The following is a 26,228-nucleotide window of genomic DNA, read 5'->3' on the forward strand; positions in this document are numbered from 1 at the left end:
AATTGATTTGAGTTGAAATGAAATAAACCAAACTGAAACTGAAACTGAAACTGAAACTGACACATTGGTCCCCATTGAAAAATAAGTATAAATAACCCTAGAGGGAAATAATTTAAGATCATTATTACAATGGGGAAATTCTGTAAAATAATTTTTTTTGCACATCCGACCCCCATTTTTCTCGAGTTTTACTTCACTTCAAACACCGACCATGTCATGGTCATTTGACAGCATTCCAGACTGTCAAATGAACCAGAAATCAGAGATAGAAAATTTCATGGAGGTCCCTCATATAGGGGGTCGGACATACATATTTTATGGAATTGCCCAATGGAATGCTGCTAGAACAATTGTTCATTTTCAAAAAATATTTCATATCCATTTCCTTTGTGAAACAATCCAAATGACATAGACTTTCTCAAATATTGTTACAAGCAGTATGCAGGGCCACACTACATGACCGAGCAAGAGACAGTCATAGTCACAAATCCCACATAGAATATCAATATATAGGACTACATAGCAAGATATAGACGTCACTGTGATCTTTAGAGAGGAAAGACTGCGCTTTCACGATAAATATGGCAAGCTTTCTTCCCAACAGAAAATCCAAAAGCCTCCATGCTACTTCCTAAATCTGATATACGTGGGACTACATAATAAATGTTGTCCTGTTATTGTAATTTATTTATAGCCAGTCTGCCACTGGTATCATTTCATCTTTTGCTCCTTGATGCGCCCGATAGCAACGGTTTCCTGCCTCTAAGAATACCTTTTAATTTTCGCCCGACGACTCTCTTTCTTTGTCGCCGCCCTCCCTCCTCTCATCTCATGATCTGACCGCTTTGTTCAAGTTAACACCGTTAATCAATGATCATCTGCCCCTTTGTGTCAAATTTCAATATCCTCCCCCCCTCTAACCCCCAAATAGAAATTGGTATATATCTCAATCATTATACCATCAACTGAACAATGGGTTATACCAATCAGAATCATAGGGGTGATGGGGAGAAGAAATAAATGAGGGGAAGAAATTCTACTATAATAATGAGATACAACATTCAAACATTACAACATGATAAAAACAACCTGCAATAAATCACAATTTGGGATTCACAATCACCCATAAAAACTTTTCAAAAAATTAATTGATTTTTAAAAATTAATCCAACTGTTACAAATTTTCACCCGATTATGCGTCTGCTTCTTGCAGCAACTGATACTGTCAAAATGCATCAGAAACCTACAATTGATCGTAAATCTTTCCTCGCCACCCCCCCCAGTGTTGTTTACTTGATTTTAGTTGTATTCATTCAGGGCACTTAACACATGTACATCCTACCAAAGTGATTCAACCGCAAAAAAAAAGAGCAACAACAATTTAGAGCGAGGATATTAGAGGATAGTTATCGAAGGCGAATTCGTAAACAGAATTGACGAGGTTAAGCGTTCCGTCTAGGTTGAAGTCCCATGTATAAGCCAGGTGTTACATCCTTGGATCGGGCCGGGGTAATGCTATGAATTTCCTGCTTCTGACTAACTTCCCTTTGTGTGTGTGTACTTGCTTCGCTCTCACTAGCTTTCACTCTTTAGCTTTTCTCATCTTCCTCTTTTTTTCTTCCCTCTTCCCTTTTTGTTCTCTTCCATTCTTCTACAATCCTATCTCACTTTCACTTCCCCTATCTGGTTTTCCTTTCTATTTTCCTACTTTTTCTCAAATTGTATAAATATGGTTTTACTTTCTATTTTCCTTTTTTTAACTGTCTAAATATGGTTTTACTTTCTATTTTCCTTTTTTTAACTGTCTAAATATGGTTTTACTTTCTATTTTTCTATTTGTTTTCAAATTGTATAAATCTGGGTTTTCTTTCATTTCCCAACTTTTTCTCAAATTGTATTATAAATCTGGTTTTACTTTCTAGTTTCCTTTTTTTTAGTTGTCTCTAAATATGGTTTTACTTTCTTTTTTTCTGATTTTTTTTCTTTTTCTTCAAATCATATAAATCTGGTTTTACTTTATATTTCCCAACCATGTATACATTTTTCTAAAAATTGCATGCATCTGGCTTTACTTTATGATTTCCTATTTCATTTTCCCAAATCATATAAACATCCATTTCCCTTTGTGTAAAATCAGCATCAAACAATCTCACCAAACTGAAATAATTTTCTTTGGGTGGATATTTGATTTAAACCCCATTTTATGAATATGGGATGTCTGTTTTCCCCCTCCCATCTTCATACAGTCAACATAGTATCATTACTTCCTGACCGTTTTTCCTAATATATTTCTAACATAACTATCCCTCTTATGTTTTCTGATTTATTGTTAGTTCATTAAGGTAATGCTGCAGTAGCATTTCCCTATGGCAGCCCTACGGCGAGTCGAAAACAGCCATTATAGTCATTTTTATTCAAACCACCTATATGTAGCTGTTACAAAAAAAAAAGGTAAAAACAGCCGTTTTCGACTCGCCATGCGGCCGCCGTTAGGGAAATGTGCCTGCGCCATTTGAAACATCACACTTCCCCTATTTGGATCTTATTTTCATATCAATGGCCAATATAGAGAGGAGAGACGATTTGTAATTGTAATGGTTCAGTCATTTGCATTCCAAACTACTATGAAAGGAGGATACTTGGTCCAGTGGTTAGAGCATTGGACTCATAATCAGAAGGTTGTGAGTTCGAATCCCCACTCTGCCATTGCCTCCACTTTGATAAAAAGGCCCAAGAGTTGCATCTGTTGTCTATAAGGTCAGTCACTACGACTGATTAAACCGAGACGTAAAATGTTTGCTAGGTAATTGGTTATATACCAGCTTGGCGTTTACCAGCAAAATGCTGTTCTGCCGAGTTCCTAAGGGAGTTACCATAAACAGAAACAGAAACAATTAATAATAACATTCCAAAAGCACTTCATCTCGAACAATATGGGATTGCAAGACAAAAACATGTACTCCAGGAAGGGGCGAGCACGTATCACTTGCACGGACAAATTAAAGAGGAGACTGGGGATCAAGTCTAATCCGGATGCATTTCTCCTCCTTGTTATGGGCAAGGCCGTGCGAGTTACATGCATTGATAGTTCCTGCCTAGACTCTGGACAAGGTGATTAGAGGTATCCTGCAATTAAGAGTGTCTGGCACCAGGCGTCATGTGGCCCAGGCATAAGAGATAACCCATGGTATGTGAGAGTCGAGTGATTATGCAGTTGGCAAAGAAAAAAGCAGGGCTTTGAGAGAGGTTCAGAATTCGCCATTGGCGAGGTGGGGATAGTCATTTGCAAGGATTTTTTTTTTTTCATTTTAATCTTCTAAGTACTCATTATTCCTAAGTTTTCCTTTGCATTTCCTCATTCATTTATTTCTATTTACTTTTTGAAATCTTATTTTGTAGAAGTAGTAGTAGTAGCAGACTAGCAGTAGTAGTAGTAGTAGTAGCAGTAGCAGCAGTAGTCCAGACTAATGCTGCATAAAACAGGCGGCTGAGTCATTAAATTATGTCTTTAATCACACCCCAGAAAACATGCCATTTTTGAATAGTAGTAGCAGCAGAAGCCAAAGTATTTGTAGTATTTTGTGGAGGGGGGGGGGGTGATGTCACGTATAATTGGTAATACCATTTCTCATTACTCTGCCTCAGACCATTCTACAGCATGTTTGGGTTGGCAGAATTGTACATTTCATACCAATGTTCCATAAAACAGGCGGCTGAGTCATTAAAATTATGTCTTTATTCACCCCCCCCCCAAGAAAATATGCCATATTCGAATTAATGCCTCATCATAACTCAAAACCATCCTTGGAATATTACCTCAACCACATCAAATGAGTCAGACTCAATTCCAAGAACCGGTCCCTAGATTAACCCTATGAAGGTATTGCCTCTACTGATCAGGCACCCCTTGGAGTTGATACATTTTTTTTAAGTTGGGGCTAATGCCCGTGTTTAAGCCAGAAAATGTTAATGTATTTTAGCTCAAAACAAACTCCATCCCCTCCCCACCACCCTTCCTCAACCATCCCTCCTCCTCCTGAAAAAAAAAGTTTGCCTCAGATGATGACTACACCTTTTTTAGTCACGTAACTGAAAATATCTTAGTAATTCTCTTTTCTGTTCAATTGCCACCTTTATACCCCCCATCCCCTTCCCATACTCCATAGCAAAGGGTACAATATACAGGGCTTATGCTTTCATTGAACAATCCAACGCTATTTCTTCAACTCTTTAAAAAAAGACAAAATTTCCATGATACCGAACGTTCATTCCCTCCCCCCCCGCCCTTCCAAGTCTGCAATTGAAAATTCTTGGATTGCAGACTTAAGGAGCTGAATGGGGCTTGAGCGCTATAGCTTCTCGTAACGGAAATTTGCATACCAGCTATAAGACTGGTTAGACTTCTCCAAAGACCCAATCGTTGATCCAAATTTCAATAAGGGCTTTGTGCCTGCAAGACTATTCCGTAGCCTCGACCCCCTCATGTTCCCTCCCACCCCAACCCCCTTAGCAGAGCACATGTCAAACAGATAATGCGAGGGTTGATCCACGGTAGATTACTCCGTAGCGCCTGCACGATCCCGTCACCTGGAATCTCGCTTCATCACTGCAATGAGTCAGGGATATTAATAACCGATCCAACCCCCAAAGTCGACCCCCCGAGGAGCCTCTGAAGGAACCCCTCCAGAGGAACCCCACTGAAGATAATCCTCCAGGAAAGCTCAAAGGAACTTCTTGAAGATATCTTCCTTGTTGGGACATCGTAAGAGAGCCCATGAATAGACTCTTAAAAGAAACTTCCTAGACAACATTCAGAGGGTGCGATTAACCCATTGACTTCTGAGTTCTGTGATTTTTACACAGAAACCAGCTGGTTCGTGTTGGCAATGTGAACTACATGAAATAGAACTTCTAAAAGGAACATTTAGAGATCTGAAAAATTAGTATTAAAAAATGTCAAAGTAAATAAAAAACCTTGTAGAAAAATAATTTTGGAATTTAAATGGCTCTAAAAAAGCACTGGGTGTCCTTTGAGAATGATGTTTGGGAACACAGCTTGATTTTTGTTGCAAGACAGAAAAGAGCTTGCTCATTTTTAATTCAAAACAGAAAATGCGAAAAGAATAAACAAATGACACTCTTCAACAGTCTCTACTTGATATAAATAACCACTCGATGTTAGTCTTTTTTAATGTCTCAGAGGGGAGCTCCCAATATATATATATCTTTTTTCAAGGAACTCACAGGAATACTTCCAGGAAGTCCACTGAATCCCTCATACACCTACAAAGGGCATCGTTCTCAAATATCAGTAGGAACTTCTGAAAACACTCTCTTGAGAGGAAATTGATAAAATTTTGAGAAAGACCATCTACTTTCAAAGTTTATTGAAGAAAGTGTGCATGTGGGGGGGGTTATGTCATGAAACAAATATCATCCACAACTGTTAAAAGCTAGTGAAATCATTGCATCTGATTGGCTCAAAACTATTCAGTCAGTGGAAAGTAAAGTCTGTATGCTTCAAGGAACACTCAGTTCTATAACACGACAGATCAAAAATTAAATAAAAAAAGGATAAAATGAAATATAGGCTGGGGGGCACCATGTCTGGACACTTAAAGTATTGAAGCCTTCTTTTTCTGCTTTGAATTACACACAAATATATTCATTGGTTGTAAAAATTCATTAGTTGTAATCTTCTACATATTTGTTCTTTATAATACTGCCAAACATTTTGTACTACAAACTGATAGAACTTTGCTGTTAATTTTTCCACATGGCTGTTAAATGTAGATTGTCCAGACACAGAACCTGTCCGAACGCACAACAGGGTATACTTTGAAAATAAAACACTCTGATGTATCATAAGATCGGGTCATTAAATTTCTTGTTCAGAGCATGTAAAAATGAAAAATATTAATCTGGTAAATATATCAAACCACAAATTATGTCAAAGCTTGATAAAAATAGCTTGAATGTCACTTGTAATCCCCCTTCCCCTCTCTCTCCCTCCTAAGGTGTGTTCCTATTAATATTCATTTAGGAAACTGGATGTTTTCTGGTCATCTTTCATCATTTTTTAAGTTTGGAAATCCTCCAGAGTGATCTATTTCTGCCATTTTCCATGCCATATGGGATTGGAATCAAGATACCCTGAAAACCACACGATTTCCCGTCAAGCCCTCATCACCTCATAAATATTCTTTTAAATTCTGAAAGGAAGATAGGCATTGGGGAAGTTTTAATGACTAGGATACGCATAAGCATAAAGTGAGGTACTAGAGATAGAAAGAAATGGAAAGACCGAGAAAATAAACAATATAAAGGGAGAAAGAGATAGAGCACGACATATTGACAGAGCCATACAAACAGATAGACCAAAATTATAGATGAGAACAGAAAAGAGAAAGGAGGTAAAAGCAAAAAGGAGACAATTGAGGAAAAAAAAGACATTAAGACCAATAGAGACACACATAAAGGGAGGAAAAACAGTGAAAACGAAAAAGTAATAGAAATAAAATACAAAAAGACACGCAAAAAGAAGGAGACATTTGAGGAAGAAAAAGACATTAAGACCGATACAGACACACATAAAGGGAGGAAAAACGGTGAAAACGAGACAGTGACAGAAATAAAACATAAGAAGCAAAAAGGAGACATTTGAGGAAGAAAAGACATTAAACCTGATACAGACACACATAAAGGGAGGAAAAACAGTGAAAACGAGACAGTGATAGAAATAAAATATAGGAAGACATGCGTACAAAAAGGCGCAAAGACAGAGACAAACGCAGGGTCCTGACTGGCCACTGCTTGCCAACAGACAAACCGATACACACACACACATAAAATTGACCAGTATCAAGAGACATAAAGACAAACAGACAACGTATTACTGACCTGTGTGAATAATTGAGGCTGAATCTGTAGACTCTGCGGTTGGGGGGCTTGACTGACCATTGCGACATGATTGTCCACTCTGACAGGGTAGACCTGTAGGGGCTAACAACATTTACAGTCAATTCATTGATAAAGGCAAGGTATGGTTCTGGTAACTGAAGACTTCTTTTTGACCTATCCAGAAGATATAATGCAGCATGCCCCTTATAATTCCATTGACTTATATACAGTATAGGTCAAAAGTTAAGGCTGGATTTTTACATTCAACAACAAATATTTTCACACCTTCCTGAATATTTTATTAATCTACATCAATGTAGCTAACACCGGTGTGTTGGCTCAGTTGGTAGAGCGTCCGTCTCATAATCGGGAGGTCGGGGGTTCAAACCCCGGCTGCGTCAGACCAAAAGACATTAAAAGATGGGAGTTGCTGCTACCCTATTTGGCGTTCAACAATTAAAGGGATAGAGCCTCGTCGATCTGGCGCTGCACGGTGGCTGCCGGGCCCACGATCAATTGGGCAAAGCAAATTTCCAGAGTATTTCATTTCATGTCTATTTCGAACAATAAATTATGGATTTTCATTTTTTTCATGTTCCAACGTTATGATCAGGCCTTGGGTCATGCGTGGTTGGTGGTCATTTTTGGTTGGTGTTTTGGGACACCCTTTTAGGAATTTGAAGTAAATTCTTTACAGACAGGCCATCTCTTTACCAGAGTATAAAATACAAGAACTATGGTATTACCTGTTGAAAGGGATCTGGTCTTGGGTACTGGGTGGTTGCCGGTTGTTGTTGGTTGGTGTTCTGGGACACCCTCTGAGCGATCTGCGGTGGTTGGTACGGTATGTAGGGACCGGACTGGAGGTGGTACTGGAGGAATGGGAACTCGGGCGCCTGGGACCGGATCGAGGTACCCAACGTCTGCGAGTGTGCCTAACAATGGAAAGGTTAAAAGGTCATTGAGTCAAATAATTTTCTAGGCTTTTGCTTGATTCTGAAAGCATAAAATGTTTTGCACGGCCACAACTCTGCATTGGAGGTCCATCCTTTGTTCTGTGAGTTGTGTTCACACCAGCATGACGTCGCTATCGTTCACACTGCTAGCAATTGCTTTTGAAGTCAAGAAAACGGTTTAAGCACGCAATTGCTCAGGCATGATCTTTTGCTTGGCTAGCAATTAAGTGTGCTTGAAGCAATTGCAACTTTTCTGCATCTGTCTACATGAAATGATCCTTAATTTATGGCAGGAAACAATTCTTTGTAGCAGTTGCTGCACTAAAGTGTTGAGAAACTTTCGAGTGATAATTTCTATATGGTATATCACAAGTATAATTCTCATTATCATTGTGTATGTCCCAAACCCAATTTTTCGATATTCTTCATACTTCATGAACTGCTCCAGATATGATAATTTATTTGAGAGCATTTCAACATTTTTAGGAACTAAAGAGATATATATATATATATATATATATATATACAGTTGAGGCCAGAAGTTTACATACACCCAGGAAATTCAAAGAAAAGCTGACATTTGTCAAACGTCATAGAATTTACTGTATCTTATAAAATATTTGTGCTATCATGACAAATTTGATATCAAATTAATGAGTATGTCATGCCCCTTCATCACATTGCTTTGTCACCAGGAGCTGAAAAATATTTAGGTGAAATTTTTTCCCCAAAAATCTTCATATTTTAGACGAATTAAAAATAAAAACTTGACAAAAACATTTCATATTTGTGCTAGTTACTTCTCAAAACAAACATTTCAGATTACACATTTTTGTTCAGTGGTGACATATCATGATAGAAAATGTAATATAAATCATAGATTTGACATCTTTATATTTTTATGAAACAATGTTTGAAAATATAAAAACTAACAATAGAATACAATGGCATTAATATTACTTTTTTTCTTCAAAGAAAATTCCACCTGAAATATTTTTTGATCTCAACGGTATTCCAATCATGTGGAAGAGCTCAATATGCTCTTTCATTCGATACCAAATTCTTCATGGTAGTATTCATATTATTGAAGATATAGAAAATTCAATGATGTTTGGCAAGTGAACAAATTTCACTGAATTCCATGGGTGTATGTAAACTTTCGGCCTCAACTGTATATAGGTGCATCAAAATTGTAGTAACTGTATTGACTATAAATGTTGAGTTGATGACAAATTCTACATTATCTTTTTGTTTATATTAAAAAGAGCATTACTATCATTTTTTGTTTATTGCTGTGGTTATCATTTTTTCTCTTGAGGTTATCATACTTGCATTCTTTCTCAAATATTTGGATTTGTTGTTTATAGATCATGGGCCCGTATTCTGAAGTCGGGTTTAACTTAAACTCAGGTTTAAAGTAGTGGTTCAAGTATGGATAGCCAATTGTTACATAAATCACTAACAGTACAGATATCATACTTCAGCTCATTTGGCTCTCAAATCATTCATAATTGTGTAGGAAGTATAAATAGATGATTGTCTTCATCATCGATGAAAGCGGAAAGAGCACAGTAAACATATGAAACATACAACTTAATAAAAATTTTGATACTTTTGGCTTCCCATACTTAAACCACAACTTTAAACCTGAGTTTAAGTTAAACCTGACTTCAGAATACGGGCCCATGTATTTATTTGAATCCAATCCTTCTGGTTGCTGAAAAATCTCTTGTATAAATAACGAGAATGAAAATATCACTCAACTATCGGTTCAAATTTTCCCAAAGAATCAATCATTGAAAATCAGTTTGAACGGTGACTATAGTGTAGAATTTGCATTACAGAAATTCTGAAGTGTTATAGTGCTAATCCTATAACTCACCTTATTAAAATTTTGTACAGGCTTTCAAAACATTAATCAAAACCTATTTAAGAACTTTCTATGTGGTTATTACTCATAACCTGATATCCCATTTCTAAACAACAAATGTTATGTCAACCTATTCTAAAGCCATGAACAATAGGCAAAAAAGGATCCGAGATATATTTAGGTCGATTGGTTTCAGTTCTGCAATTCATTATAAGCCTCTACAATCCCCTATAAATAACATTGACAAACCTCTCGCTCTAGCTTTGAGTAAAATGAAAAGTCACATGCCTTGGTTACATGTTTATTTGCTTATATTCCTTGAATTGTATATTTGTTTTGTATTATTGTGTACTTCTTGTTTTGAGCAAAATATTGGCGAATGCCAGTGACATTCTAATAAGTTCAATTCAATTCATGTAGATGTGACTCTTATAAAAATAATGGTGAAGCCACGGTCACAGATTGAGTCAAATCAAAAGTGAGCATTGCTGATAAAAGGATGGTGGGAAGTTACTAAGATATTTTTGTTCTGGACAGTTTTTCATTATTTTATTTTATTTAATTTTTTTTTTTTGGGGGGGGGAGAATTTGAATGAAACTGACCATGGTTTTTATATCCACAAAAGATTATTGATGCTAGCTTTATTTTATTTTATTTTTTTTTTGGGGGGGTGTCTTTTCACATTGATGTTGTTTTGATATGCAACAAAATATAGACAAGAGTCTGACTGACGACCATGCTTTTGACTTTTGGGCTGATAGAAATTCCCTGATTTCCCCCTCCCCCCCCCCCCCTCCTTATGAGGTATTTTTAAAATCAAACTCCCTGATTTTTCCCTGACTGGAAAAAAAATGATTTTCCATGATGGGCTGGGAACCCTGAAGTTATTGGTTTATGCTGCAATGGTTTGAACTTTGAAATGAAAAAAAATAATAAGAAATTGTACAGAAATGTATAAATGGGTGGGACTTCACACCTCTAAGCCTGTTCACGGTTGTAAACTGCGCACAAGCAGTAAAAGGTCATTTGAGATAAAGATGAAGGTGGTTTTCAAATCCACTGACATCTAGGCATTTGTGATTTGATGATTATTCATGTATGCCTTTTAAAATATTCTTTTCATCAAATCCAAGCTGAAGAGAAACACAGTCTTCTTCATCACTGGTATTTGACAGTAGCCCAAACTGTAGTCAAAATGTGCCAGGAGCAGACAATAAAACAAACAGATTAAAAAACCAAACATTAATACCCCTGATGTATTATTCTAGTCACCTGCCCTACAAATGTATACAATGCCTTTCATTCTTAGAATCTTAAACTTACGTAACATCTTCGTTTGAAAATGTTAGTGCACATCCTAATGAAAAATTGCAAAGGACATTTGAGAAAAGTTGATCATCAGGTAACAGTGAACTGGCTTCTTGTCAGCTCAAACACTGCTTGATACTCATAGTATCACTAATGGGAGGTCATTTAAAGAGTAGTCATTAACAGTGATGCTTCCTCCTATGATGATTTTCATTAATTGATAACATTTAATACTTTTTTTTACTTTTCCTAAAACTAATTTCCTGCTTAATTGTTTTTATTGCTGTCGCTGGAAATGACAGTTCTTTAATGAATCAATTGGTTGAATTTTAAAAACATCCCAAGAGCAGCTCATCATTCAAAGTGATATATTGCCCACTCTTAGCTCTGATACGCATCTCTTTGTTTTTGCCTCCAATGTTTTTCATAAATGAATACCATTTAAAACTTCTTTTAACTTTTCCTAAAACTTAATTTCCTGCTTAACTGTTCTTACTGCTGTTGCTGGCAATGACATTTCTTTAATGAATCAATTAGTTGAATTGAAAAAAAAAACACTCCAAGTGCAGCTCATCATTAAAGAGAAATACCAGTAGTTGCAGTAAACACTGACTTCATGAGAAAGTCTGTAAAACCAGGCTGAATTGTCAGTATATCATCGAGGATCTAGATCTGATACAGTTACATAAACTGAAGTTTGTGAAATCTTGAAATCTACGCTGAAAAATGTTCACACTGAAGATCACCAACACAGATGGGACAGTGGGACAGTGTATCATTATTGCTGGAATAAAGACCCCACGGAAGTGACAGAATCCGCGCTTATTTTGCTTATTTCTCTGCAATTACACAATTTCTTCCAGAATCCTTTGGCACATATTTTTTATTCATACAAACAGACACTTGGGTGGTCATTATATTAGATTCTGTAAAAAGTCATTTTGAGATTGTTACCAATACTGGAATTTATCATTAACCTCAAAACAAAGTGATACATCGCCCACCCTAGCTCTGATACGCATCTCTTTATTTTTGCCTCCAATGTTTTTCATAAATTAATACCATTACTTCTTTTAACTTTTCCTAAAACTAATTTCCTGCTTAACTGTTCTTACTGCTGTTGTTGGCAATGACATTTTTGAAATGAATCAGTTCTGAATTTTGAAAACATCTCAAGTGCAGCGCATCATTAACCTCAAAACAAAGTGATACATCGCCCAGTCTAGCTTTGATATGCATCTCTTTGTTTTTGCCTCCAACACTCAATTGATCAAGTGTGGGTGGATAGCTAATTAACATGGCGTGCTTAGGCGCTTCAAGAGAGCTCCAGGCTTGCGTCCATCCATTAATAACTAATGTTTCTCCATGGTTACGACACCATCCAACTAACTGCGGGCGAGAGCAACGGACAATTGAAATGCCACCCCACAAACGGCATGCATATATATATTTTCTTGAGAACAACAAGTATTGGAGCTTTCATAACATGAATCCCTCCTTGGGCTTCATTGATCATAAATTCATCATCAGGTTGCCAGCAATGTTTTCATTCTGAGGGTTATTAATGATAACATAATTTGGTTATTAATGATGACATAATTTTATTATTATCATTGTGGAAAAGCAAAAAGGAATCTACATTCCCCAAAGCTGTACATAGACTCACTAAAGTCATAATATCCATTCCCCCCCTGTTTATATAGTATATTGGTACCAAATGTTGTTTACTGTGGTTGCTACACCAAGCATGTGGTAATGAAAGGAACACAATTTTAAACAAGCCTGAATTATGTTTATTAAACTTTGTTGTTCTTAATAAAGCATTGTGGCATATGATAAGCCAATTCAGATTCCGTCCAACTATTCCCTATCAAAAATTAGACTTCTACACCAAAACTCAAACTGAGCAAAACAAAATTAAGAATTGCACAATGGATTTAAAATGCTATACTTCTTTTACCCATGATGTTCTCTTACCTGGTTCTGAATGGCTGCGTTGATCTGGTTGTTGAAGGCGATGTTGAGGTTTCCTGCGCTGGCCGAAGGGGTCATGACCCCGCCAAAGCTGGCCGGGACGCTGGGAAGGTTGCCCTCGAAGAGCTGGGTACCCCGCTTGCACACCTCCATGGCTCGCACGGATGCCTTGGTGCTATATCAGGGATAATTACACAACCGAGTTAGCAATACTTTTTAATAAATATTCTATGAGGAGAGAAAAGGAAGGAAAAGAATAAGTGGTTAGATAGGAGGAATGATGTGGATCTTTACTTTCTACAATGACCGTACTCTGCTGGTTGCCATTATTTTGGCTGAGGGAAGGTCAGATAACAAGAGAGAGAGAAAAGAAGATCAATAGGAGATAGGTAGAAGGAGTGAAAAATTCTTTCTACCGTGAGCAAACACTTAGGCCACTCTAGGAGGGATTCTACATGTGCATAAAAGCTAGAGAGGGGGCTAGATTGTGAAGGTGGGGGAAAACAGAATAGATAAAAGGAATGATGATACTTTCTATGAGCATACTCTGATACTCTGCTTGATGATATTGAGGAATTGTAAGATGTAAGAGAGGATAGATTGTGAGAGGATGAAGAAGAGGATATATGGAAAGACAAAGATAGATAGAAGGAATGATGATACTTACTTTCTACAATGAGCATACTCCGCCAGATGAGTCAGACTAACGAAAGGATGGTTGAGAGCCTCTAGAGGGGTGATCCGCTTGTCTGGATCTATAGTCAACATCTTCTTCAGAAGCTCCACAAACTCTCTCCTAAATCAACCAAACATATAAACATAACATAAATTTCATTCCTTTATCAACTTTTTAAAGCTGCATAAGTGTACATTGGGTCCAGTGGATAGAGCATTGGACTCGTGATCACAAGGTTGTGAGTTCAAATCCCTATGCTGCCATTGTCTCCACTTTGATAAAAAAGGCCCAAGAGTAATATCTGTCATCTATAAGATCAGCCTTTATGACTGATTAACCTAGACATAAATGTTTCCTAGGTAATTGGTTATATACAAGCTTGGCGTTTACCAGCAAAAATGCTGTCCTGCTAAGTTCCTACGGGAGTTACCCATTGTAAACAGAAATAGAACAACCAATCTTGCAGACTGAATTGGCTTATTACAAGTTGATTCTTTATTTACACTTGATTCCTCACACATCACATTTATAATTTATTCATATACATGTATGTGATATTTTCAAGTTTCAAGATTATTACATTGGTTTAACGGATGCAAGGTTACAAAGAAATACAGCTTCCAATGGCTTTAAAGAGAAATTCCAGTAGTTGCAGTAAACACTGATTTCATGAGAAAGTCTGTAAAACAATGCTTAATTGTCAGTATATCATCGAGGATCTAGATTTGGTACAGTTACATTAACTGAACTTTGAAATATACGCTGAAAAATGTTCACACCGAAGATCCCAAATACAGATAAGCGCATGTGGGACAATGTATAATTATTGTTAGAGCGTCGGGCCCAACGCTCTACCCGAATCCTGTGCTTATTTGCTGATTTTTCAGCAATTACACAATTTCTTCCAGAATCCTTTGGCACATGCATTTTATTTATACAAACAGACACTTTGGTGGTCATTTCATTGGATTCTCTACAAACTCATTTTGATATCGTTACCAAAACTAGCATTTACCTTTAATAAATACTGTACAAATTTGAACAATTAAACTCAATAGATTGTTTACAGGAAAATTAGTTACGCATCATATTATTGTAAAAGAAAATACTACATATAGTGAAGCTTAATGCAAGCAGACGCACACATTTATTTTTAAATGGCTTTCAAACACATATCTACATATCTGAACCATATTACAATTATTTCAATGTATTAACTACTGTAGTCAAGTCAGTTAGGCTGTATATCATTTTGTAGAAGACATTGTTATAAGCTTTTTCATTTATGCTTTTTTACATATACCATGTCATAAAGTACACAAGTCATGTTCTGTTATAGGCCTCCTTGTATTAAAACATATGTTTACCAGCTACAGAAATTATCCAATTATGCAGTGTGTCATGACTGCGCATCTAAGGTCACATGGAGGAAGCATTACTCGTTTGACTTCCCCCAGGCATTCACTTCCTTCCCGGTCGCCCCGGCAAGTCAACCAATTAATCATTTCTAGTCAAGTCCCCATCTCTACCACCACAATTTTTTTTCACTCATGAAGAAAGACATTGTATCAGTCAGAACAGCGTGACTTCAAGTTGAAGTTCACAGAAAGGAAGTAGATGTAATCTGTCATACTCCACAAGGTATTTACTTCCTTCAGGGGTCAGACAATAAATCATTCATTCTCCATTCCCACACCCTTACCCCCCCAATCCCGACCCCTCCCCAAGGTACTAATTTTTAATTTACCTCCTTCGGGGGGGGGAGGTCAATCAATAAATCATGCATCCCCCCCGCATTCCTATAAAATTCTAATGATTTCTAACACTAGAAAGACTGAAAAAGTCATGTCACAGTATAGTATTATAATAAACTCCATGTTTAAGGTCACAAGGAGGAAGTAATTCATGTAACTGTCATCACACACTACCTATCCACTTCCTCCTAGGTCAGCAAATATCCCAATCATTTTTTTTCCCCTTCTTTTCCCAATCCCCAAAATCCTCTAAATGTCAAAAAAAAAAATGCTACCGTAGACCTAATATCCATTCATTAGTCAGAATTTGGAGTAACCTGAAGTCTAAGGTCACAAACAGGAAGTAGTTATTACCTGTCAGCCTTCTCAGCCAGGTATTCACTTCCTTCCAGGTCGGTGGGCAGGTTGACCCCAGCGATGTCATCCAGACAGTTGAAGATGTACTTTCTTGCTTCTTTGGATTTTACGCTAGTCTCTGTCTCATGCTCCTCCGGGTTCTATTACAAAGCAAAAGAAAAATGCAGAGGTGAGTTCACACGGCGATCCAGAAATTTAAAGTTATTCCTTTTTTCCTTTTTATTTTAATCATGAAGTTATGAGTAGCTTAGAGGCTGTTCTCACTACGTTCCTAAAACTAGTTTACTGGAAACTAGTTTAGTGGAAACTAGTCTAACGCGTAGTGAGAACGGTCAAAGCGGTCTTGGAAGCGATCTTCCAAACCAGTTTGGAAAACCACCACGCGATGTAGTTTTCAAGATCGCTTTGCCTCGTTAAACTGGTTTTTCTTCGGGAAGCGATCTTCGCACATTTTGAGCGCACTACTCCACACGACAGGTGTAGAATGACCATGCTGCGGTTTCAAATTTCGCCCGAAACGTGTCACCCCACTGAGAGCTTTTCCATAGCAACAAGAGCGCTTTACGTGAAGTGATTTTGAAAACCACTTTCGTTTGATCAAGTGGGAACGCTAGCAAAGCGATCTTCCAAAGTGGTTTCCGGAATCGGTTTCCAGTAAACTAGTTTTAGATAGCGTAATGAGAACAGCCTCATACACTCACTACTGCAGTGATTCTACTCTCAGCCTCATTGGTTGTTATTCTGAAGTCGGGTTTAATTTAAACTCTTGTTTTGAGCTAGTTGTTACATAAATCTCTAATAGTAGAGGTTCCAAGTATAAGCTCATTTGACTTCCAAAGCATTATCAATTGCCTGGGAAGGATGAGTATGACAGTCGTCTTCAACATTAAATAATAAAAGAGCACAGTAAACATGAGAAGCAATCACTTTATTTATATATTAATATTTGAAAACTTTCTTTTGATATTTAGAATGATGACCTAAAGATTATCCAAACAAATTTTTTACAAAAGCAATAATTTTCTATAAAGCTGTAATTAAGTATAAAAAAAAAAATATATATATATATATGTAGTCCCATGTATGGAATTTTTTGTATGGTTCAGATTTTCCTACATGTATAACGAGATGTGTAAGAAAATAAATGTGTGGCTAATTATGTTCCCCTTTTGTATTTATGAAATCCCATATGAGTTTTTATAGAAAAATTTGATCCAGATTTAAAATAGAACCAATGTGATTTTTTTGGAAAATGTCCACTTTTGCTTGGAATTGCCCAGTTCTAGCGAGCAAATAAAACATTCACATTGGCATCGATTATCCAGGTGCTTCATTACTTCTGTTTTCTCCAACTTGTGAAACTTGTCCCAGGAGGGTAGTCATGCCTACATTGGTACAGCACCATCTTGTAAAACACATTATCCTTTTTCTACCACAATGTCTGCTTTCCAGAACAATCGAAGCGGCTCGGATTTCACGAGTCTATCATCGCAAGAAATACCTTCACCTTTGCCAATTTTCTTTTCTTTTTTGTCTCTTATTGCCACCATCCCCGAAGACTCATAATACCAGAGCACATTGGCATTAAAACAAAATGGAAGAAAATTTGGCTGATGGCGCAATATCCAGGGGCTTCGAAGCCAATAGATCCCCGGTCCTCCTATCATTACAACATGAGTCAGTGAATGCTTCAAACAATCCAAACTGCACAACCAAAACCTCATTTACAATCTTTGAAAAGTTGTAAACAACATATTGTCCCGTAAATAAAAATACTTTATATGGTCCCTTCAAAATGAGGATAAATTTTATTGAGAAGTTTCAAGGATGTGTTATTCGCAAAATATATCAATTTGACTCCATATAATTGTGAATATTAAAGAACGTATTTACCCAAGATCTTCTCATATTAATTTTGAAATGTAATAACTTTGCTACAACTCCACCTAAAGAACATAAGAGAACTAATGAAGTTTAATGCAACCCACCCTCATATCATCTCTTCCCTCTTGCACTTACCTGTAATAATAATTACATGCACATGCAATATTCTTTCAATAACATATTCACTTTTATTGAATAATATTGCAAATAGCATGCGGAAATCATATAGACGCCACGCCGAACAGGCATTCTCAAAAACGATACATTTGCCATTTCTTTTTTACATTTCAAAATTCACTTTTCCTTATTTTACTTCCATGAAAGACAAGATGACTTTTAATGTCAACAGACAGGCCAACAAACAAGGTGCCGTCCTACTGTAGAATTTATTTGACCTTTTACGGCATTTTTATACCTCCAGTTTGGGGGGAGGATTTCATCTGAAATTAGCTGGATTCTGTCCAAAATCATGGTCGATATCTGTTGCATTTACATTGGATGCAGAAAGAGTAATACTTTTTCTCACAATCAAAAAATGACATTTTGATTAATATCCTTCCCTGGAATGTAAATTTTCAATAATTTCATTCATACTGCAGCACAGCTCTTCAATTGGGGTGCTAGTCACATTGCCTTTTGCTTTTTGTGCAATCACAAGTAGAGTGACAATATTGCACACATGTAGGCCTATTTAAACTTGCTCACTATTTATACATGTATGGAAAGTTCTTTTGGCTATAAATTATATTTCTTGAGCAAGAAAGTTTGATATGGTGTTTGAGGGAATCAACTTTACCAAAATTTTTGCAGTGAATCTCAAAGCTTGGCCTTATGACTGATCACATGACATGCTCCTGTGCTTTACATGTAGGTGATAGATCAGGCATGCACACTACACACTCCAAACACATGAAGCAAAAGCACCCTCCTAAAATCTGAACTGGACCCTGTTTTACAAAGAGTTATGATTGGTCCAATCACTCATAACTCTGAAATCCATCAGTGTGTTCCTTTTTCTACAGGAAATTTGCAAAATGTCCTTTGTAAACAAAGGAGAACACACCAAAATGTCAAGTAATCAATGAATTTATGGATATACACTTCATAACTAGAATTCTTTTTTAACCAACATGCATTTCATATGTTGACTTTGCTGGCTTTCCATAGTTGCGATCGATCGATCGATCAATCATAACTAAAAATTTGCCCCAGGTTTTGAGCTCTTCAATGTTACAGTTGCAAATCAAATGCTCTCTGAAAATCTGGTGTGAACCATGACATAACAAATCAAGTACAATGTAAATTAGTCCCCCTCTGCATGATTCATGTCTCGATTCTGGTTCCTTTCCAAATTCCAGTCGGAATGAGGTGACTATGTTACTTTCTTTGTAGTTTCCAATGAGAGTTCCACAAGTGATATTGTATTGGGGAAACCGTTCTCCGGCATTGGCGCTGCCACCCAAATTTTGCCTTTGGACCGATGTTGGTTGATCTGAATACATATGGTTGGACTTGCTTGTCAAATGATCAGACTTGCTGCTTTTACCCATGTATGACTTATGAATATTTTACTATTGACATGCTAATTTCAGCCTTTTGGCTGTGTAACATTTGTTGTTTTTAAGTGAAATAAGCCATGATTGAATTGAACAGAATTTAGATAAACATGAATAAGTTGGAAAAAACCTGCTGCGGCTTTGTACAACAGATATATTTAAGGTTTATCTTTGTGTTAAATAAACTGGAAACATAAAAATGATGTAAAAAGGCCTACATGTAGGTTTATCATGAATGTTCTGAAAGCTATGTTTGCTTTCATTTCAAACCAAACTATCATACTATCTAGGCAATGGAAACATGATATGGCTGTTATTCATGCAAACACCGACATATCTCTTGGCAAAAAAACTAATGGAAACAAAAATCCATTCATTATGTACTGTACACCTGCCACAGGCTGATACAATGTAGATCTAATCAAACTTTTACGCTTTTTACACAGGATTTTCTTAACCCCGGACTATCGCTAACCCCGTACTATCCTTAACCCCGTACTATTTATTTTCCTTTTCACACATGCCAAATTGTTTTTGCTAACCCCGGATAAGGAATGCTTGCTTTTTACACACGAAACTCGCTAACCCCGGACTATTGGTAGCTCATGAATATTCACGAGCGCACTGAGGGGTCATTCGGTCATATCCAAAATCGCTGACTTCTGGTGCGCGCTTTTTTTTTCATCGCCGTGATCGCTGTTCATGAATATCCATTATACTTACCTCTGATTGGACAACAGGGCCGGCTCTGTTGCGGGGCATAAATGGGAGCGCTTAGCCCACTTTCGTTTTACACATGCGATCTTAACCCCGTACTATTGCTCTTAGCACCGCAATTGGTGGGATAACCCTGCTTTTTTGCAGGGCCAAATAATCCCGTACTATAGGTGGGGTTAGCCCACTTTGCAAAAACGCTGTGTAAAACGAAAGTGGGCTAAGCTTAACCCCGTACTATAGGTGGGGCTAAATTGCCATTTAGCCCCACCAATAGTACGGGGTTAAGGAAATTTTAGCCTGTCTAAAAAGGGTATAAGTTTCATTCATACACGAGTGGACAGTGAGCAACGTAATATAACTCCAGTCATAATTAATGTTTCGGTTATCAGGTGTTATTTCAAGGAAAACCACATCCTAGCACTTGCTTCTCCATTTCTCATCATCGCTAATTTTTTTGCCATCCATTCAAATAATTGTTCTGCATTTTCCAGCTATTCCAATCTACAAGTACGGAAGTTACGGTAACCCATTGCCAGCTGGAGACAGGTTTTTTCCCCCTGAACAAATTTTTAATATGAGAAACACATACAGAATTTACTAGTTAACAGGTTAACACATTGCATTCTGGTACCAGGGTCCCCTGCTAACAAAGATTTGGGAATGATCCAATCGATCGCAACAATGGACGGCCAGAAATGTCAACGTCTATTATGCATGTTTGTTCAAAATATTTTCTAGCTATGATGTATATTATTGAAAATTCACTGTGCTTCTCTTTGTTTACAAAAAAAATTGTCCATATTGTGCATGTGGAGCATTGTGGCCCAGTGGATTAGTCTCCGGACTCTGAAACAGAGGGTCGTGGGCTCGAATCCCAACCATGGCGTAATTTCCTTCAGCAAGAAATTAATCCACAATGTGCTGCACTCAACCCAGGTGAGGTAAATGGGTACCTGGTAGGAATTTATTCCTTGAAACGCAGCACGCGTAACAGCTGCACTGCTAAAGCCAGGGTGATTATGCTGCATATACTGTAGAGCGCTTAGAGACTTCTGACAAAGTAAGTGTTAAGCGCTATATACGCAAGTAAATTATTATTATTATATTTCCTTTGGAAAAAATAATGACACTGATGGATTAAAGACATGGCCCAGGTCTTGCCTGTACAAATCTATGGGAAATGCATGTATAGTCAGTGGGTCAAGTTGTTGGGGGTCGAGCCACAGCCCCTTCCTCTTCAATCCTATCGGTCAAAGGGGATATGTTGTCAACATAATGATCAAATTGCCCCTCTCCATCTTGTTTATTAATGGTCTTATCGTACCCCCAACCTCCACCAAAAAAATAATAAAAAATATGTAGGCCTACTATCCCCATTCCATTCCAGTCTTTAGGCGGTGCTGCACCAGCCCAAGTTTGCTCAATCCCGAGATTTTAGCCCGATCGCGATTAATCTCAAGATTCAAGAAGCCCCGTCTCCACCTTCGCAACAAGAGCGATTCCTGCTCCGCAAGCGAGGCATCGATGCATTATGGTCTGACACCGTGAATAAATAATCCTGAGTGCCTCTGCACCTCCGAATTATCGGGATAATTCGTAAAATAGCGCGCTATTTTGCAAATAATCCCAAGTTGACTTGGGACTGCAATCTCGAGATTAATACTACGAACTAGCGTGATAATTGCGTCTCCATTACAAATAATTTCGAGATTGTTCAGATCTGGATAATTTGCCAGATCAGAAAAAAAGCGCTAATTGGAAAACTTGGGCTGGTGCAGACCACTGTTTTGTGCCCCGAACGTCCAAGTCACGCTTGAGTGCACAACTTTTTTTCCTCCTAGTCCTAGTATTGAAGTAAAATATGCTCAAAGATTAATAATACTTTTCAGCACCTGGGGGCTAGGCCTACACATCTGCAGGCTCTTCAAATATGGGTCCTTGAGCCAAGCCTGTTTTAAACTAATACCAAATGCAATCTCTGTATCAGGCCTATAGTCTTTCTTCTGCACACTTCAGACAAAAGTTTCACGTTGCAAGCTACGATTCCCCCCAGCCAGTATAGTCGGCTGTGCAAACCCTTCAAAAAAGTTAAGGGTCTGAACGTGCAGCCTATGGTTAGTTTGGTATGTGCTAGTCTTTACGTGAAAACCCACTTGTTGATCACCAGTTTCAATCAGGGTCTGTGCCTGCAGACTAAGGCTAGTATTCCTTCCTACCGTACAACCACGCTGACATTTTGGTATCCCCCGCCATCTACGAACTTGGCCGCCACATGGAGAAATATTGTCCTATGTCGTGTCATTGACATTTGCAAGCGATATGAATCATGTGTACATTTCATGTCAGGAGGAGAAAACTAAGATGATATGTATCCATGACTGTTATATGACACTACTACAGGAGGGAAGAGAGAAAAGGAGGGTGGGTAGCGTGTGTACTTGTCTGGATACATGCAAGGGTCATTCACATTGGTAGAAATTTTTTTTCACATTATCCATAAGTACATGTATGCAGATCAGGGCCTCAACTTACAGAGAGTTACAATTTATCCAATCAATCGTAACTCTATGGAAATCCATCAGCGTCATATTTTTTTCTATGTACAGGAAAAATGCAAAACATCCTTGGTAAACAAAGGAGAACACACCGAACTGTCAAGAAATAAATGAAGTCATAGATATTCAATCACATCTAGAAAAAAATTTGAGCAAACATGCATTCTATATGTTGACTTTGCTGGCTTTCCATAAGTGCAATGGATCGGATCAATCGCAAGTCTCTGTAAGACAGGGCCCCTGATCATACAAGTAGATGTACTACAATTCATATTTGTGTGAATGGAATGTTTATGCAATCTGTAGCTGCAATGGACATGATTGTTGAATTTAACAAAAATTGAGAAAAAAATCAAATTCTTTTTCAATAAGCATATTTTATGTGTACTACTACTAGTACATATGCAGGAAATCTGTGATTTAATATTTTGTCCTTCTTACTTTAACACTCTTCACAATAAAAAAAATGACCTGCCTTGGACTCTGTTTGATAATATGACCTATTTATCCTGAACTGAAAAAGGTGGAGGGAAGTTTCCTCTGATAGCAGAACCTCAGTTCACATCTGGAGAGGGAAACTTATCTTCCTACGCACTGCAAGGGCATTTAAAATGCACCGGTCGGCTAATGTTTCAAATGTGAACAGCAACATGACACCAGTGTGAAACGGACCCCTGACACACAGCATAACTTTGTGTAGAATGCTAACGACTCTGTAGGTAGGGTATGCTAATTAGTATCTGGTAGCTAAAATGGGTCTGTGCCATTTGCATACATTGCAGAGCTAACATGGGAATGGTGGAAAGACAACAGGTGTAGGTCACTAGTCTCAGTGACCACACACAACCTTTGATCAATCCCGATACAGGATAAAAAGACATAAATCTCGCTTGTAAACATTCACTGTATTCTGTATAAAGATGTGTAGACGTTGGTCATTATAGCTTCTCAAAATACACTAATAGACAAAACAATGTAATATCGGCTGAATTATAAATGTAGGTTTGCAGACTAAAAACTGTTTAGGAGAAATTTGCAGTCGGGGAAACAAAGACTACATCACTCAATGTGTTCCATAAAGCGAGTCTAAATCTTGCATGTGTGCAGGGCTCCAGTTTGTGGACTCGCAAAAGCAGTCTGGATTTTAAGCCTACCACCAGCAACCAAAATGAGTGTAGTTTTTAATCTGCTAGGCTTGTCCCAAGACCCTTTTGTTGGTTTTAAGTGTCGACAAGGGGTTTGTGCCCGTAGACTCTATAGAGTGGGTGGAAATAACACTGCATTATCATAGATAGCCTTGCCCATAGTTTTTAACTAGCTTTCTGTGCACACCATTTGTTCACAACTTTAAGTGCTCTGAATGCATAGCCTAAATTCCCTGCCAATGACTTGTGCACAGGAATGGAAACAGCAGGGGGGGGGGGTTGTTTTATTTCATATGGCAACAAGTCAATTTGACTATTTTCGCCATCATAAATATATTATTCACATTTAATTTCTTTAAAGGACATGTCCACCCCAACAAAAACTTGATTTGAATAAAAAGAGAAAAATTCAACAAGCATAACACTGAAAATTTCATCAAAATCAGATGTAAAATAAGAAAGTTATGGCAGTTTAAAGTTTCGCTTCTTTTCACAAAACAGTTATATGCACATCTCGGTCGGTATGCAAATGAGGAACTGATGACATCACTCACTCACTATTTCTTTTGTATTTTATTATATGAAATATGAAATATTTTTATTTTCTTATCATTGTCATGTGAAATGAAGTTTCATTCCTCACTGAATGCGTGGAATTCCATCATTTTAACATATTGTGCTTTAGGCAAGGAAGTCCTAATTGTCAAATTCGTAAAAAATGAAATATTGTATAATTCAAACAATAAAAACAAAAGAAATAGTGAGTGAGTGACATCGACTCTCTCATTTGGAGTTAACTGGCTCGTTCATATAACTATTTTGTTAAAAATAAGCTTAACTTTGAAATGTTATAACTTTCTTATTTTACATCTGATTTTGATGAAATGTTCAGCATTGTGCTTGTCTGATTTTTCTCTATTGATTCAAATCAATATTTTTCTTAGGTGGACTTGACCTTTAAAAAATATATATAAAGTAAAATTCAAAAATTCAAATATCAATTTCTTTCTTCTCCTTTTTTCTACTCTTTTCTTTTCTATTTCTTTCTTTTTGTTAGTTTTCATTTTGTTTTATTTTTGTTAGGGAATCATTTAATTTGGGCTAGTCTTCTGTGAAGACCCACATGTTGGTAAGCTCCAATTAGGGTCTGTGCATGAAGACTAGATTTCAGTGTATGCAGATCTTACATAGCCATTGATTTTTATCACCTTTGCTTCCACTGACGTACATAAGTGGTTATCTGTCACGATCAACCACCCGATGAATAATTTAGCAATTTCTATCAGAAATCCGCAGCCCTTTTCCAAAGATAGCGATCATTGTTTTCACGTACAAGTCTGGGAATGAATATATGTATCATGTTTACCCTGTATATATGCATACAAATACTTGCCATCGAAGTTGTATAAAATATCACGTCTGTGCCATTGCAGATTAAAATCTTTCCACTCTTTTTTTCTTTATTATTTATTTTTTCTTATTTATTCTTTTTATTATTATAAATGTTTTTTTCCCTAATGATGTTGTGATCACTTGTAAATATTTTAATTATGTTTGATTTGTTATTTTTGTTTATTTTGGGTCAGTGTTGACTTAATAAAACATATAAATACAAAAAAAAACTTTATAAGCTAAAAAAAAAAAGTCTGGGAATGAAACTACATAAACTAATACCAGATTCACCTCCGTGATAGTCATATTATCTCAACAGTCATCATCAAATCTTAATATATGTTCTTATTATTCTATAGCTCATTTCTGGGTAGCAGATCTGAATACCAATGGCGTAACAATCTCAAGATGAGACCAAACAAAACTGAATGAAATTTACCAAAGTGTTTGTACGGATTCATGGAAGTTAAAAAAAAGGTGTGTGTGCCAAATCAATAGAAGAAAATGGGTAAATTGATGAAAAGTGGCATCTTTCTGCTCACTTTATCATTCACTCTATAGGGGCAGTGATTTTCCACGATCACCTAATCCGGACGGAATTCAGGTATAAAACAAACTCCTGAAACGAAAAGTGGCTTTTAAAAAGAAAATCACGGAGACCATATCTTTCCTCAAACTTACTTTGGTAGGAAATGGGTGAATTGATGAAAATATTTCTTTGTGAGTGTGACTTATTACCTTTAATCTCCAGAGAGGAAAATTGGATTCCATATCTCTCTTGAAGAATCTTGTAGTCTTGGTCGCAGCACTCAATAGATTCTCTGCAGGCAAACCTTGGGTCTGAGAAATATACCGGATCTAGAGAATAAAATTCAAGAAAAAATGAGAAAAAAAAATCAGCATTAATCTGTTTTTATCTCTCCTCAAATTGGCAACAGTCATCAATTTCACATTAAATTATCATACTATGACAATAAGAAATCAAATAAATCAGACAAAATGTATTTAAGAGTAGAATTGTATTAAAGTTAATATTCCAATTATGTATGATACAGCTACAATTTTTCACAGGATGAAAATTAACACATACACCTACAGTGATTTTGATTCTATTGTGTGCTAATAAGTTAAAATATACAAACTATATATTATGATTGCCACACTTTAGTCAACTCTTGCAAAA

At 37.0% G+C, this 26,228-nt stretch overlaps 1 protein-coding gene across 1 annotated transcript in view; it reads right to left on the reverse strand.

The window, feature by feature from the left end:
• LOC121421636 (homeodomain-interacting protein kinase 2-like) overlaps positions 1-26,228 on the reverse strand; it is an 87,260-nt gene that overhangs the window by 13,367 nt on the left and 47,665 nt on the right. Inside the window, 6 exon segments of the mRNA XM_041616402.1 lie at positions 6,901-6,993; positions 7,647-7,835; positions 13,013-13,184; positions 13,677-13,805; positions 15,794-15,936; positions 25,784-25,903. Coding sequence (XP_041472336.1) covers positions 6,901-6,993; positions 7,647-7,835; positions 13,013-13,184; positions 13,677-13,805; positions 15,794-15,936; positions 25,784-25,903 — 846 coding nt within the window.

Source organism: Lytechinus variegatus, chromosome 9 (assembly GCF_018143015.1).
Source record: "Lytechinus variegatus isolate NC3 chromosome 9, Lvar_3.0, whole genome shotgun sequence".
Classification (NCBI taxonomy): domain Eukaryota; kingdom Metazoa; phylum Echinodermata; class Echinoidea; order Temnopleuroida; family Toxopneustidae; genus Lytechinus; species Lytechinus variegatus.